Raw genomic sequence first — 17,830 nt, 5'->3', positions numbered from 1 at the left:
AAATAATAGTAAGGTGCGTTCGCAGCCCGGGGTCCACCGTGCAGGGGTGGTAAACTGCTGCTTAGTAATGGCGGAAGTATAAAGCGGTATACAAAAGGTCACACGTGGGTTAACGTCACCCAGTGTGAACAGGGCGAACTCTGTTACCTCTCAGAGGCGCACTACTGCAGAACATAAATGCTGGAGTCTGTTTAGCTCACAGAGCTCGGCAGCAGAGTGCACAGAATGCGGTCACAGAACTCTGCCCCATTCCACCTGCACCTCGACACTTTGACCAAGTGCCCACCAATCTTCCAGCAACTAATGGTTTGGCAGGCAGCATTCTTTCCTGACTCCTCCTTATACAAAGGTGCTTGCCCTCCCGAATACTCCTGTGTTCTCTATGAGAGAACCTCTTCCAGGTAACTCCTTATCTTGTCGAGAACAAAATAAATCGGTCATCGAAAATTTGACATACCGAATCTAGATGATGTTGGCAACACACACACATATATATATCTATATATCACAGACATACACATCATGGGGATATTTGTATATATATGTATACATATATGTGCGCAAATATATGAGTGTATATATACAGGTGGGCCATTTATATGGATACACCTGGGTGGGCCATGTACATGGATACACCTAAATAAAATGGGAATGGTTGGTGATATCAACTTCCTGTTTGTGGCACATTAGTATATGGGAGGGGGAAAACTTTTCAAGATGGGTGGTGACCATGGCGGCCATTTTGAAGTTGGCCATTTTGGATCGAGCTTTATAAAAGGCCCACCCAGGTGTATCCATATAAATGGCCCACCCTGTATGTACAATATATACAGTATATATATGCACACACACACAGGTGCTTCTCACAAAATTAGAACATCATCAAAAAGTGAAGTTATTTCAGTTCTTCAATACAAAAAGTGAAACTCATATTATATAGAGTCATTACAGAGTGATCTATTTCCAGTGTTTATTTCTGTTAATGTTAATGATTATGGCTTACAGCCAATGAAAACCCAAAAGTCATTATCTCAGTAAATTAGAATAATTAACTAATATGGTAAATGACGTGTTGGCTCCAATGAGCCTTCTTCAAGCTGAAAAGTTGTTGGACTCGTTCGGCTCATTATGGTAGCTGAATGGTTGTTTATTTTGGGCATGGAGTAAATCCTTTGTTCTTCTTTGTATCACAAGGAGGAGCAGTGTCTCTTTATGTTTTTTCACTGTGTGAACCAACAGCAAGTAGATCAAGATGCTTCCACCGGAATTTGGTGGATTAGTGCACAGCACACAGTAGCACACTTATCTAACTATCTATCTATCATCTATCTAATGTATCTATCATCTATCTAATGTATCTATCTATTCATAGATGGATATATCTATATGTATATATATATATTTATTTATGCATTTACAGTGGAGTGCTGTGTGCTAAATTGATGTATAAATAATATATATATCTTTATTAAAGTATACATAAATGTAGCATACAGCACTCCACCATAAATGCATATTTTTATTATTATTATTATTATTATTATTATTATTATTATTATTATTATGTGTATGTGTATAAATATACTAGCACTGCACAAACCGTGTACTGTATATGTCATGGTATGTTTTTATCACGTGTTACATATTTCATAGAGGAGTGGTATTACTTCTAAACATGATACCCTATGACCAGCAACATGCTTAATGCCATGGAGAGAGGGCCAAGTTGCCGTCAGACACCTCTGGTACTGCTTATATTCAGGGGTTAAACTTGAAACCTCTAGGCCCCAATGGAATGTAAAATCTAGCACAGGGTCCTCACCTGCTGTGTACCATTTATAGTACTGGTGTTTTGTTTTGTAGCAGAGAGAATTCCAGACCTTCCCTCAGGCACCAAGGCTTGGGTGTGACTGCTACTTCTGCACCCCCCTGTAGCTACACTCATGTCCAAGAAACAAACTATGGGCCAAGTTGAAATCCTAGGTTGTTTTATCATTATAATATGTGTCTGTGGCCTAAATTCTTCTTATTTTAAGACCCCGTAACCACTGCATGCTCAGTTCACCCGAGGGTACATGTATTTTGAACGGCAGGAAGGTAGACATCTTGTGGCTTTGGCTTATCTCCCCTGAGAACAAAAGATAGAACAAAGTCAACATATCCCATCCATTCTCTCTCTGCTGCTAGAATGTCCACGGAAAAGCCACGTTCAGGTGGCCGTATTTCATGTTCCATATTGTGCACCTCAAATGGCAGGACTTACTACAGGTCTCCTAACCCAAACTAACTATCTTGTAGGCATATATAAATTGTAAGACCTCCCCAGTCAGTCAAATATACCCCCACCTGGACCCAGCTGAACACCTAATACACATAATTAGATAGTCCACTGCTCCATTAGTGGCAGGCAGCAATAATGATGATAAAATTAAGCAGACAGTGGGCAATGTGTGAAGTACAACAATGATCCAGACTGATACCAGACTAATATAATCAGCTTCACAAGGAGACAATGGGGGCTGTCTGAACAGCGCAAGGTCTCTGGGGGGTCTGCAGCTAGTGGCACCTTGTCTACAAAGAGTTGATTATAGAAGACAGACAATGTCTCCTCCTTAGAAGTGATATTATTTATTTATGGCTCCTTTAGGTCATTTCACACATGTAGATAAATTCTTAAATAAAGAGCACAGTATGCCCTCAGCAGGTATGACCAGGCTGGAGATCAGATCACAGCATCTAGTCCACCATTTCCTCACTGGGACTGAGGTTTCTCACTTCTGGTTTTGCAAAATACGATTTCTAGTGTTGGTTTATCCAATGCTGAATGAAAGGAATATCACTACAATTGGGAATAGGATTATTAGTTGTGGGTCAGAGAGGGGTTAGTCACACTTGGGGATAGATTAGCATTTTAGATATCAGATAATTAATCAACAATGAGGTACAGGATGTAGCATATGTAAAACATTGTGTAACCGATCAGTATGAAGATTTCCTCTCCAACAGTCATCTGAATAATAAGAATAATTGCATTTTTTCAATGTAGCATTCCTCCCTTATTAATATCCCTCCAGCCCCCTGCATTGCTCCCATTATCAGCTTACGGAGGGAAAAAAAACGCCAAAAATGCAGTTCTGCAACGCCTTTAAAAGCTTTGGTGGGAACGAGTGTTCATGAAGAAATCACGTCCGCCATTACAAAAAAAAAAAAAAATTACAACAATTCTGCAATGTGTGAACATGGCCTGAACCTTCTTCTTTCATCATTTTTTTTTTTTTTTGCACTTGAAAAAAAAACACATGAATTTCGTGAATATTTTCCTCGCGTTCTTGGGAGCTGTTCTGCTTCCATTACATGTGTAACATTCATGTTTTCCTGTATTTAAAAGAAAAAAAATGCTACAACGGGAATATACGGCGTTGTGAAAAAAAAAAATAGAAAAATGTACGATTGAGCAAAAAAAAAAAAGAAAATAATAATAAAAAACCCTCCATAATAAAGCATTGCTTGTGATGTGCTATATATTTTATGGACTGTGTGTAATATATTGGGAGAGAGAAATCTTTATAAAAAAAAGTTTTTTTTAAAGAAAACAACTACACCTATTGGGCTATTTTTGCTTTACCCACCAATAGAAGATGATAGATAGATATAGAGATATTAGATAGATCGATCTGTACATATACAGTATGCATATGTAGATAGTGGTAATTCTCTAATCCTGCCAATTTAAACAATTCCATCTGGTTTCAGCAGGTAGCCCCCCATTGTGCACATACAGTATACACAACACACCTGGTTCTTCATGATTGGCAGGGGTACAGAATAGAAAGATGATGATGGGAGGTGGAGACTCTCGCACAGACATATAAGTACAAGTAGAGCTCCACAGCCAAGAAGCATAAGACACCGAACAGCCTCCCAAATGTGAGAAGAAGAACAGAAGCTGCGGGAGCAGGAGGAGCAGCAGCAGGAGTAGGAGGAGGAGGACGCAGCTGCTGCAGGTAGCGCTGCCAGCACCGAGCAGGTAATCCCCAGCATCCATACTGGCTGCGACTTCTGCAAGTCCCCCATATACTGCCTTTCTCCCACCACTTGTATGCGGCGGCCATATACTGCCTGCTCTCTATACCGCTTCTCCCCATCAGGGCGCAGTGGGGGTGGTGGTGAGGCGGTAATTAGGTGACCAACAGATAAAGTTTTTTTCGTGCCGTTCGCTGCCTCCCCAGTGGAGGTGCGGGTATGTATAGAGCACAATGGGGGAGGTGGTGGTGGCATTGGGAAGTGAAGGCTTCTTCTAGTGTCCTCTGGAAGAAAGAGATTAACAGGATCAACAGTGGCGTCTGTAATTAGCACTTGAGTTGGGCAGGTTTGGATTGGGGAGCTCTGCGTTCACTGAGGCCGGAGCTGCTGGGAGTTGCAGTTCTTAGATGGGTTGGTGCTGACCCAGGAGACCAGTAATAAGTGAGTGCCTGGTAATTGGTGGTGGGGGGATTTGGCTGTTCCAGATCTTCTTTCCTGGTGACTAATCACACATGCAGAATAGTGATCTGCCCCCACTGGGGTCAGTGTGACTGATTAGCCCGGTCCCTTCACATACTATTCTGCAATATGTCTGCCAGCCCTGGGGGGTCTGACAATCCTGGAGCCACTTCTGCCCTCAGCAGTGTGTAGAGAGAGGAGACATTTTGGTAATTTCTGGTCTCTCATTACTACGTGGCTTGCACTAGTTTCTGCTTCTTCCCTTTTTTTTGCTGTTCTTCCGCCTTCCATCTAGTGACTCACCAAGGGAAACCACCTCACACCTCCTTCATTGACATCTGACTCCATCATCTCCTGAGCTGGAAGAAAAGTTTGCTGGAGTTGCCCCAACAATAGAGCCTTGGCTAGTGGTTTCTCTTTGGTGTTTCCCAATTGTATCTTCTTAACAATAGTAGCCCTGGTGTTTATTAGGAAATTGGGGGAAAGTGCGCACTTCTGGCTTTTACATGTGATATAACGCAATAATTTGACATTATGGTATAGTCTGAAAATATATTTAGCTAGCTAATGTATTGTACATATATTATTTATGTTCGTACATACCTTCAGCCTGTTACTACTGATAGTATCTATAGAGATGGTGGAAATTCTCATTCAACAACTATGAGGGGTGTGGAGAGTCCTCCAAGCATATGTTAATTATGGCAGGGGGGGAGAGGGGATCTATGGAAGCTTTGGCAACAAACATGACATTTCAAAGAAAATTCTCTTCACAGTACCTTCAGAAAAAAGGACATTGTTGTTATGATGGCTACTTCTTGTGCAGCCAGCCCTTGCCTTGTGCTTTAAAGCTGCTACCTTTTATTGAACATTTGCATATCTGTGGGGACAAGTATACGATTTTGTTAATGTATCTATAAAAACTATATATATATATATATATATATATTTTATTTATATATAAATAATTTTTGAAACAGAAGTGCTCATGTATGCGTGTGTGTGTGTATGCATGCATATATATATCTATATATAGATATATATATATACACACACTTCTGTATTAGGAATTATCTGTCTATAAAATTTCTGATACAAAGTGTGTATGTCTAAAATATATATATATATATATATATATATATAGAATGGCCCACCCAGGTCTAACCTTATAAATGGCCCACCCTGTGTGTGATCAAGCTTGAGAAAGGTCCACATCTTGGACCGAAACGTTACACATGGGCCAATAAATCACACTTATTTTTGCTATTGGAGTGCTGACTTCAATTTTTTTGGACTATAGCATGAGGTTCGGTACATACCTGGAAGGATATATATCTCAAAAAGCAGTGCAAAAATGGGTGCAAAAAAATCCTTCCAGGTATGTACCGAACCTCATGCTATAGTCCAAAAAAATTGAAGTCAGCACTCCAATAGCAAAAATAAGTGTGATTTATTGGCCTATGTGTAACATTTCAGTCCAAGATGTGGACCTTTCTCAAGCTTGATCACACACAGGGTGGGCCATTTATAAGGTTAGACCTGGGTGGGCATATATATATATATATATATATATATATATTTATGTATAATTACACACATATATATCAGAAAATTTTATCGAAAATATTTTTTTTTTAAATTAAATGTTTATTTTATATATAATTTTTTTCTGTAAAACACGCACACTTGTGTTTTAGAAATTATTTATCTATATACAATTTCTGATATGTGTGTGTGTGTGTGTGTATATATAATATATATATATATATATATATTACCCAAAATAGAAATTTTATATAGACAGATAATTTCGGAAATGGAAGTTTGTATATATCTATAGTGTGTTCATGTATGTATCTATACATATATGAACACTTCTGTTTCAGAAGTTGTACACCTACCTGTATATGTGTGTAGATTTTACATTAACAAATCTGTATATGTGTCCCAACAAATATACAAATACCAATAAAAGGTAGCAGCGTTAAAACACAAAAAAAAATATTTATATTTAATATTTGTTTTTGTTTATTGGACAAACTGAGGTTCCTGTACTAACCTCTTTGATTTCTATCTTTACAGATCTGGCTGTTAAAGGATTATTTTTTCATTGATTTTTCACCTGGCCTTTGCTGGAAATGTCTGTATTGACTATGGACCATTCTCTCTTATCCATTTGTGGCCCAGGAATGACCTATCTCTGACTTGTGCCTTAGTAGTGACACTTGTGCCCCTCTGGATCTAAAAGGGCAAAATTGCCATATTTCATTTAAAAGCTGGCACCAACAATGCCCAATCAGTCTCTGACTGAATTTACGGACAGTCCTGAAGTCATCACCAGTGCTGTCTGCTCCAATATGGAAAGTGCCCGCACAATCCGATTTAAGAAGCGGCACCTCTCCCAGGAGGGCTTTCTGATACGAGTCGAAGGAGAAGAGGCTTTTGATTGTATGTTTTGCAATGAGACCTATAAGACTCACAACGAACTTGGAACACATATTCTGACCTGTCATAGAATAACATTGATTGAACCCACTGTCCTTTGTGTTGACGAGGAGTATCTTGGCCCCAAGGATAAGCGCAGAAAGATCGTGAAGGGTTCTACAATGCAGGATGAAAAGGATGACAGTGAAGTGTTTAACTGCAAGGTGTGTGATGAGACATTTACTGACTTAGCCGACTTGAAAGCCCACATGAAGAAGCACAAAGATTCCTACTTATTCTCTTGCAATATTTGCAGTAGGAGATTCAAAGAGTCATGGTTTCTAAAAAATCATAAGCGCACTCATTCCACCCGAACAGGAGGGAAAAATAAACTAGCGGTTCTGGAGACTCCCACTACAATAAACGAGGTTGTCCAAGATCAGGTGGTCAAAAATGTCTCCTCATCCTATAAGATCTGCATGGTGTGTGGTTTCCACTTCCATGATAAAAAATCCCTGTTGGAGCATAATAAGATGCACTGTAAAGGACTGAACATGGAGAGTCGTACAGAGTCTGCCACCAAGAAAGAACAAGAAATTGTCCAGAAGGCAGAATTTGCGGATTTCCTAAATCTAAAGCCAAATGTCAAAAAGCCCGAGTCATCCAACAAATCGATCAAAGAACTGGACCCCGTCATCACCTACCAAGCTTGGCAGCTGGCAACAAAAGGCAAAGTGGCTATAAGCTTTGGTCGTGTGAAGGAGACATCCACTGAAGCCAACATGGAAACTGATTCTGAGAAGGATGAGATCACTGATAACTGCAATAAAGGAAAGATGAGTCAGCCTGTTCCCCCCAGTAATCTGGACACTGCCAAAAGTGAGGACTGTGCTAAAGCATCTTCTTCACAAGATCTGGTAGAGCCTGAAACCTCAAAAAGACAAGAGGAAGTGAAGGTCAAAAGCGAGAAGGATAAAAGGCTGGTCTGCGCCGACTGCGGGAAGGTGTTTAGGACCTACCAAAAGACGGTGGTGCATTCTCGTATCCACAGAAAGGATAGGAGCGATTCTGAATCCTCATCCATTGGTCACATTGAAGGATTGCTGCCTACAAGCTCTCCAGATACTCCAGCCAGTGTGGAGGACCGGGAGATTGCCAAGATGGAGGAAGTGTCTGAATCAAATGGTGTGGGAGGAGATGACCTAATGAGTGGTAAGAAACTATGCAATGCTAGTACTGTGGCATCTGTCTCTCACATGACTCCTCACTCAAAAGTACTCAAAATACTTAATGCACTCTGGACGTGAGCTGTGTAGGTCTTATTTAGATTTTCTAAACTAAAGAAGGAAATCCCAGATATTTCCGTAACAATGAAGCATCCACTTTCTGCTTTGTCACCTTTTCCATGTTAATCATTTAGATGCTTAGATCGTCCCCTAGTGGTGCATATGGGTAAACGTAATACCTGTTGAAGCACTTTACAAAAATGCATTATCAGGCCTCATTCAGTCACCTGTGATTCTTGTACAAGTTCTATCTGTGGCCATTATAGTTCATGGGATTCTTCATATACTATAGTAGTGGTGTGTTTTGTTTTTTTTCTTAATATGTGGCCCACTAAATAAAAAGAGTGTGTGAGTGGGTATACTTCATCCATAGGCTATATATATTACCAGAATCACCAAATAATAGCATTGCACCCTTGTTAGTATTAACTTTATATCTTTCTGTTGGATCCTGTACTTCTGTTCTAGGCTTGGCTGGCAATCATTTTTATTTTATTATTTTATTATTCTTTTATTATTTTGAGGCATGTGTAAATTAGGAATCCTTTTTAATACGCTTATGTCTTTGTTGTTTTTGTTTTTATTTTTTCTAAATTAGAAGAGAAAATGGACGATGGACAAACCATACTGAAAACCAAAGGCCTTCAGACTTCTAGGGAATGCAGTTTCTGTGGAAAGAGCTTTCGCTCAAACTATTACCTCAACATTCATCTCAGGACCCATACAGGTAAATGGCTTTGTAAAGTGGCTTCCCCATATTCAAAACTTATCGCCTATCCACAGGAAAGATGAGTGTCTGATAACTTGGAGCCGCACTGATCATGAAAATAGGTGTTCCAGAATCCACTGCATGAGTGGAGTGGTAGTGAACATATGAGTCCACCATACTTCAGAGTATGTGCACACCATCCGGAATTGCTGTGGGTTGGACGCTGCATACTTGTGCAGCGTCAAACCTGCAGCGGCCAGCTGTTACAGCGTAGTGGATTGATTTCAAGAAATCCTTTGTTCACTATGCGTCCACACACACCTGTGGATCACCTGCAGAATCTATCATGTGGCGCGTCTTTCCAGACCACAGCGTGTTAATTTCACCCATAGAATCAATTGACAGCAGCGTTGAAAATGCGCGGCGTTCAAAGCGCTCTTCCGGATCGTGTGCACCCGGCCTCACTGTTTTGTCAATAATAGCTGTGTGCTATTCAGCTCTTTGGCACTCCCATAAATTGTGAAAGGATTGGTGGACAACCGTGAGCTCTACCACTCCTCTTTGCTCTTGTGATCAGACCATTATGTTTACTGTTGACGTGTGCTTAGGGTCTGATTATTGGAGTGCAACAATGGAGACAACCACTGATCACAAGAAATTAGGTCAATGAGTGCATGAATAATAATTTTATTTCTATATTGCCGACATATTCCGCAGCACTTTACATTTCAGAGGGGACTTGTACAGATGATAGACATTACAGCATACCAATAATCACATAGATCATAACAGGTACCAAGAGGAATGAGGGCCCTGCCCGCAAGCTTACAAACTATGAGGAAAAGGGGAGACACGAAAGGTGGATGGTAACAATTGCTTTTGTTGTTCGGACCAGCCAAAGTGTAAGAATGGATGGCTCTGAGGAGTAGCACATCATCACTACATTAGGGGACCCACTTTTTGTGATCAATGGTGTCCCAGTCATCAGACTGCTATCAATCAGCACTTATTATTTCTACAAAGCGGCTTCAGTTGCTGACTTTTAGTAGTAGAACTTTCTTCTATTAAAAACCATGTATAATGTGTTTTTCTCCAGTTTGATGGTAGCATAGTTTACAGTATGCAATCCAATAATTCAGAACCAATTTCTGCAACAAAAGTACCAGTTAATTTAGGATTGCCCTAAGTAAGATGCTAGCACTTCATAAATGCTTGTCTTTTGCTGGCTGAAGATTTAGGTTTGTCATTTGTACTTGCCAAGTGTTTGCCTTCTAACAATTTTATTCTTTGACAGGTGAAAAGCCGTACAAATGTGACTTTTGTGATTATGCTGCTGCACAGAAAACTTCCCTGAGGTATCACTTGGAGAGACATCACAAATTTAAGCCTGGAGAATCTAATGCCCGTGTGAGAAGCATCAGTAAGAGTTTACAATTAAATAAGAAGTCCCCAGATCCTCCTCAGACCAATGTCCAAGTAAGCAAGATGCCCAAGAAGCTCATCACTGGTACCAAAGAGGACATTCTGTCTGCCAAACCTCCCAGAAGGATGTCGGCCTTGCGCAATAAACTGGTGAATGCAAACCAACTCTGGGAGCAAACCAAATGGGAGCAGTTTGACACCGTCAAGAAAGAGCCGGAGGAAGTGCAGCCAAGGTCACCCAGTAATATGGGGGAGATTTCACTAGCTTGTGAGGAAACCTTAGACCCGGAAATGTGTTCAAATGAAAAGAAGATCTCTGAGGAAAGTCCAGTCTCTGCACCTCACACACGAGAGGATCTTGAACCTGTTCCTTTGGACTTGTCTGTGAAAATACAGAACACACCTGCCACTTTTTATAACCGTGCCTTATTCCCGGTGCATACCTTCCTGGACTGTACTTACAAGACCTTATACCCTGAGGTGTTGATCTTACACCAGAAACTGTCCCACAAACAAAACCATGATCTCCTTCACATAAATGGTAGCAGGAGTAAAAACCCAGGACATATCCTAAAAATGAGGCGCACCGGTTGTCCCTCAGCTTTAAAAGGGAAGGATGTGTCTCCTATGCCGCTGGACGGTGCTAGGACAAAAACGTCTGCATCGGCCAGTACAAAGACCCCCAACCACGAGAAACCCAAACGGGCGCCTGCACAGTCGAACAAGGTAACTAAATCAGAAACTGACTGTAAAAGCGTTGGGCAAGAGAATAAATTTCAAAGTGACCAGCAGGTTGGCAGCTATAGGTACCTGCAGGCCAATCTTCAGAACATCTCCAACTTATTGGAAAGGATGCCGCAACTTGAACAAAAGATTTTTCCCTGGCCACCAAGCCCCCAGACCAGCAGTGGAAATGTGAATGGCTCCCAGCAGCCTTCTCAAATGATGCCATCATTGTTTGGTGGAAACCCATTTACCAGATCTCCGGGGGAAATCAGCCTCGTCGCAAAGAGAATTGCACAAGGTTTGTCACTGCCTGCCTCTAGCAGCAATTACACCAATGCTGACATACTCAGAAGACTTCACCCTAGTCATGTCAACATGCAAAACCTGGAGAGGCCTTCTATCAAGTCAGGTCCATCAGAACTGACCAATAATGTGCTGTATCCATGTGGGATGAATCCTCTTTGGAACCTCTTTAAGCCTTACGAGCAGCCACCAACACCAGCTGGAGCACCACTCGCTGTCAGCAATCGTCCAGTCAACCAGGGTCCTCCAGTCAACCAGGGATCTGATTCGTCTTCTGAAGGTAATATTATACCCCATATTAATCCTACATTTGGACTAATGGGCACAGCCGTAGATTCTTCTGCTGCCCTGTAGTGTCTTAGTATGTTCTAGTATTATGTAGGTATTCACTGTGGTATATCTCCATTATTTCACTTAATGAAGACATAATAATGAAGTTAATTAGTGTATATTATTAAAATGAATGTTGTATTCCCATCTTTGTGGATAGGTGATAACTTGCTGATCATTGGGGGTCCTACTATTGGGACCGCCACTAAAACCGGAAACAGATTGTTCCATTTAGTATTTGTAAACCAAAATTAGGAGAGGAACAATCAAAAGAAAAGTATAATAGAAACACCACCACTTCTGCATATTTCACCTAATCCTGATTTTTGGCTTACAAATACTGATGTAAAATACTGAACATGTGAATGTGGCCTAAAGGAATCTCATTGCCGCTCCTTTCTTTATCTGTAAGGCTGCCAGATATTACAGAGTACATCTCTGTGCCACTTTTTTAGGTTTAGTCAGGGTCCAAAGGGTTCTACTGTACAATCAGAAAGTTATCACCTATCCTATATACAGTTTCTATTATTGATAATGATTTATACTTGAAACCAAATGGATTTTTATGTAATATCTATGTCCTTTCCTGCAGGAAAACCGAATGCAAATCGGCGGATAGCCAAGCGAGGTGTTGGACCAAATGAGCAAAGACCTTAACAGAGTTTCAACTCGTAAGTGCAAACTTCTCTTTAATAGGAACAAGGTCTCTGAGTTGTAAAGGGAGATATAGAAGTAGATTGGGGCTTTGCGTAAGGCCGGGATCAGACTTGTGAGAAACTCGGACGAGTCTTGCAAGTCAATACCCAGAACTGCTGCCGGCACTTGGATCGGAGTGTTCAGCTACATAAAAATACATGCAGCTGAATGTTCCGATCCGAGTGCTGGCGGCAGTGCCGGGTATTGACGTGTGAGACTCGTCCGAGTTTCTCGCAAGTCTGACCCCGGCCTAATAACCCTTCTGTAATTAAATAATTACAATTTTATAATGGGGTAAATATTTGACCGCAAAATACATTAATCTGACTTGTTTGTGACTTTTTGGCACATGAATGTCTTAAGGTACTGTCACACTTAGCGATGTACCAGCGATCCCGACCAGCGATATGACGCAGTCAGGATCGCTGGTACATCGCTAAGTGGTCGCTAGTGAGCTGCCACACAGGCAGATCTCATCAGCGACATCGCAGGGGTCGGGGATCGCTACTTACCTGTCACACTAGGCGATCCTGACGTCCTCCCGCCCGGCTCCACGCTCGTCGCTCGTCTCTCCACAGGAAGCGCCGCAGGAAGCTGACGACGAGAAACAGTCCAGGACGTTCTCGCGCGATCAGCGATAACCAGCGGGGGAGCGGTCGGAGGTAAGTATCAGACACAGCGATATCGCTAGCAATATCACTATAACGTCACAAGTTATAGCGATATTGCTAGCGATATCGCTTAGTGTGACAGTACCTTTAGAGCTGCCATTGGCTGTAAAGAAACAGCCAGGTTAGTCTTTTACTACTTGTATTGTTGTGTGCGACCTTTGACCAAAAAAGTCTACAGATTTAGTGAACTTTTTTTTTTTTTTAACTGTAGCAGTGCAGTCACAACATGTGAAATTGCCATTTTTATGTCATGGTGTAGCCCTTGTCTAACTTTGATGAAATGTCCACCCCATGTTTTTGTCTAAGTGTAAAATTGTTCTTGTTTCAGCCCTGGAGGTTCCTGAAGAAGCATCCACCAAATGCTCACAAGCTGCTACATATCGTCTGAAAAGTGTCCGTGAACTCTACAGAAACTGTGAATGTATTTTCGAGCGACGCTATGACTTTTTTTTTTTCTCTCCTTTTAATATACTGTAGCCGAAACTTCAGGAATGTTCTTTTGTATACAGATTTATATTTTTGGCATTGACTGATTTATCCTCAAGGACCAAATACAGCGAGAGTCTGATATTTACTTAAGAAGCCCTTGGAATTAATTTTTTTTTATTATTAGGGCTTCTTTTTTTTTTTCCCGTGTGTGAATGGCCGGGATTATTATAATTTTTTTTTTCACATCTCTGTACTGCTTTTTTTGCCACATAATTAATGGCGAAGACCTCAGACGGATGGTTTTGTTTCTCTTGAGCCCCTGTGTACATAGGTTACCTCTAAGGGTATGTTCACACGTTGCGGATTTGGCTGCGGATCTGCAGCAGTTTTCCATGCGGTGTACAGTACCATGTAAACCTATGGAAAACCAAATCCGCTGTGCACATGCTGCAGAAAATTCTGCGCAGATTTTCTGTGGTTTATTTTCCCACAGCATGTCAATTCTTTGTGTGGAATCCGCAGCGTTTCTACACCTCTTCCATTATAGGAATCCGCAGGTGTAAAAACGCAGGCAAAATCCGCAGGAAATTTGCACTAAATCCGCAGGTAAAACGCCGGTCATTTTACCTGCGGATTCAGCAAAATCCGCATCCAAATCCGCAACGTGTGCACATACCCTAAGTGCTGCATCGCCCCTTCCTCAACGCACATTCTTGCCTTAATCCGACTTTGTTCCAGACTTGTTTTCCATGGAATTCCCATCAGTTTTGTTTCACATGGTCACTTTTTTATATCTTTGTATTTTCTTTTTTAATTTTATTTCAACTATTATAAAAAAAAACAAAAAAAAACAACAATATGGATTTTATACACCTGCTAATGATTTAGCAATGGAAATGTGTCTGCACTGGATGTGTATCTGGAAGATCTTCCCCACAAATTGTAAAAGCCTCAGGTATACTGTGGAAATGACTATTCTTGGGTGTTTGCGCCGTTATATACGGCTTGTGTATGTTGGGGTACACTGCAATGCTCTGAACTGAGATGTCCTTTTTATACATCAATGCAAGCTGAAGATCTGGAATGAACTCCTTCTCCCCACCATGTACGAACACACTGTGAAAGGTTATGTGACTTTTCTTTCTTGCACTACTCCGAATGCCGTATGGATGCCATTTGCTACCTACCCATCTTTAATTGGTCACTAAATCTACAGGACTTTTAAGGGTCGGTACACACCCTGTTGTGAATCCTGTACCCATTCTTCATTGAAAATTGCAGCATTTCTGATATGTGTGGACATACCCGATGTCGCTTTCTTCATTTCGGACAGACTGTTATAGATCATCGAATTGAGCCAAGATCAGAACGAACATCAACGTCGTGGTAGAAAAAATAATTCCTCCCGTAACCTCTCCATTGCTCTTCCTTGACTTTTTAAAATGAGATATACTTAAGTACATTTCTACAGGTCGAATCTCTCTCCATCACTATAGCTTTGCCGATTCACTGAGGAGAGGGGGGCAGGTTTACATGGCTTCTGCCCCTTCCGTATTTATCAATCGTGATCACTCAGTATTAATCTTTGGGACCCCCTCCCTCCACTGTGTTCCTCACATGCCTGTTATTCATATTGACATTGTATTTATTTCATGACTCTGTTCCAGATCGTTCTATTTATTTTCCATTATTTTATTTTTTAAGTTATGTTTTCTGCCATGTGAATTTTTTTTGTGGTTTGTAAATATAGTTTGCGGTGATTTGCATTTATTTTAGTGTTTGTGGTGTTATTGATCGATCAGAAATTTGCAGGGCAGAGGGGTTTTCAGAGGTATTTTTCATCACTTTTTGCTTTGTTAGGACACCCACTGCTATTTATACAAAAGGGGTTGCAGGGCTGCGCAATACTCCCAGCATTTACCTTCACAGTATCACTTTCATCCATATGCGTAGAGCTTTGGCATGGCCACAAGCACTGCAACTGTTCCCTTCACAACCGGTAGCTGGGAGCACTACTGGGGTCTATCCTCTTTACTGAATGCAGTGGCGGATATACCACTGCTGTAACTTGGGCAGCTGCACAGGAGCCCAAGAGGTAAGGGGGCCACTACCACCTCCAAAGCAGGTGGAATTGTGCGCTATAATGAGCTGTTGGATGGTGAAGAGCCTATATACTGTTCTTCTGTCTGTGTCAATTCAAGGTTCATTTTACTGTAGGTTCCGCAGTCAGATCTCAACTGATCGGAAAGCAATAGCATATTGGACCACTATGATCTCACTTTATGTAGTGGAAATAAACCTTTTCAAAAGGATTTCCCAATAGGTACATTATCTCTTCCAAAGAAGCTTGTACTATGTATGTGCTTTCCATTCACCACAGCGACTCATTGCAAATTATATATTACACATACTGTACACTGTGTAGAAAGAATATGACCTGCTGTAAAAGAATGTGGTTTTCTACAAGGCACATACTTGTTATATGAATAGTAAGGGACACATTTTTGCCTCTACCTTGTGAATGAAGGCCTAAGGGAATGAAAAAGTGTATACCGAACATTTTTTTTTCTAGCATATACCTTTGCACCAACAAAGACTACACCTAGCCTAACTTGGATAAATAAATGAGATAATCAGTTAAAAGGAATTAGTTTGCTCACAGTCCTGACCTAGCGCATGCGCTATCTATATGGTAAAAAGTAGGAGGAAGCCGACGCAACACCTTTTATGGAATCCCATTCTAAGGCCCAGGTTCACTCCAGCCGACTGGCGGTGTTAAAAGGCTGCTGATCAGCTCACTCCATTTCAACAGCGCCCAGAACAAACCGTAATAGACCGGCTACACAGGCGATGTTCTGTTGAGACGATTATTTTATTTCTTTTTATGCAAGCATAAAAATCATTTCAACCAATGAACGAACATTTTGCTCATTCATCAGCTGATCAGCAGCCTATTTATATGCCCGATTATCATGAAACGAACCTTCCTGGGAACGTTTCATCACAATAATCAGCCAGTGTAAACCTGCGCTAAATACAGAGGCATTAATATAGAGTTGGCTCCCTCCCTTTGTCGTCACAACAGCTTCAACTCTTCTGAGGAGTCTTTCTACAAGATTTTGAAGGGTGACTCTAAATTTTTGCCCATTATCCAGAAGAGCATTTGTGAGGTCAGACTGCTGGAGACGAGGGCCAGGATCACACTCTCTGTTCTAGTTCATCCCAAAAGTGTTGGATTGGGTTGAAGTCTGGGCTCTGTGAACAGCCGTTTTTGGTACTTCTCACCAAACTCCCCCAACCATGTTCTTATGGACCTTGTGCACTGGGCACAGTCATGTGAAATACAAATGGGTCTCCCCCTCCTAAACTGTTCCCACAAAGTTGGAACTGTATAATTGTTCAATATGTCTTGAAGCATCAAGAGTTACCTTCACTATCTAGGCCAAGCTCTGAAGAATAGCATTACCATCCTTCACCAAACTTTACACTGGGCACAACACAGTCAAGCATGTAATGTTCTCCTGGCATTCACCAAACCTAGACTCGTCCATCAGATGCCAGAGAGAGTTGTGTGATCTGTAATTCCACAGAATACCCTTCCATCGCTCCAGAACTATTCTGTCATAAATGTGAGTAAAGGCAGACTGCATGGTCATGGGCCAGAAGTTATACTCCGAGGGCAATGGGACTGAATGTAAAACCTGAATTCAATGATTAAGACCTTTGTCCACACGGTGTATTATGGGTGCAGCCTCAGCATGTGCATAACTTGGCAAACCTCCAAAATTTAAGCGGTTGTGACAAAAATCATTCTTAAAAGAAAGAGCAGCCTCAGATTGAATATTTTTTTCTAAATACCAAAACAAAACTACAAAACTCCTTAGAAGAGTCCCTATCATCCCCAAAAAGAGCATGGCTTTCAAACAAAAGTTTGAAGATTAGAACTTCTATGTTGCGGGATCCCACGAAGTGAAAAAGCAAAATTTCGCAAGATGTCGCTCTTTGCCGTAACTGAGCACTGGTGGGTATTTTAATAAGCTGTTGCCCAATGGAGAGCGGTTACTGTTCAGTAGTAGTGGCAGCTCTTGATAATAACAAAGAGGTAGATTTTATGAGATCTCTTTTTCACTGCAAGTGCTGGGTGAGGGTTCACTATAATGCATGCCAGGATCCCACAACCTGGTTCAGACCCGATTTTTGCTAAAAGTGTGGCCTTTCCTTGGAATATTAGGGACCCTTCCTAGCATTTTTTAACATGATATTTAGAAAAATCACCAACATAAATTTGCCATTCCTTTATTAAATAAAAAGGGCTGCTCCAGATTGGTGATAAGCAGAGCTCCGTTACATGT

General features: G+C 41.1%; 1 protein-coding gene across 1 annotated transcript; it reads left to right on the top strand.

Annotated features, from left to right (window-relative positions):
- Window positions 1–6,770: 6,770 nt before the first annotated feature.
- LOC141052924 (zinc finger protein 217-like) lies at window positions 6,771–12,353 on the top strand. The gene is made up of 4 exons (XM_073550245.1): window positions 6,771–8,118; window positions 8,791–8,919; window positions 10,196–11,632; window positions 12,275–12,353. Exons 1-4 carry the CDS (start codon window positions 6,771–6,773, stop codon window positions 12,337–12,339), a joined length of 2,979 nt encoding a protein of 992 aa, XP_073406346.1. The 3' UTR covers window positions 12,340–12,353.
- Window positions 12,354–17,830: the final 5,477 nt, after the last annotated feature.

Source organism: Dendrobates tinctorius, unplaced genomic scaffold (genome assembly GCF_039654945.1).
Source record: "Dendrobates tinctorius isolate UK_male_01 unplaced genomic scaffold, ASM3965494v1 ptg000164l, whole genome shotgun sequence".
NCBI lineage: Eukaryota > Metazoa > Chordata > Amphibia > Anura > Dendrobatidae > Dendrobates > Dendrobates tinctorius.
The sequence above is the reverse complement of the archived record's forward strand: the minus strand, read 5'-3'. Positions and strand labels throughout refer to the sequence as shown.

What these genes read in the sequence shown, in the direction of transcription:
- LOC141052924 (XM_073550245.1), top strand. Translation starts at nt 6,771, where the DNA reads ATGCCCAATCAGTCTCTGACTGAATTTACGGACAGTCCTGAAGTCATC. An exon ending in TCATCTCAGGACCCATACAG is followed by an intron (nt 8,920 to 10,195) that starts GTAAATGGCTTT and finishes ATTCTTTGACAG; the next exon opens with GTGAAAAGCCGTACAAATGT. An exon ending in ATCTGATTCGTCTTCTGAAG is followed by an intron (nt 11,633 to 12,274) that starts GTAATATTATAC and finishes CCTTTCCTGCAG; the next exon opens with GAAAACCGAATGCAAATCGG.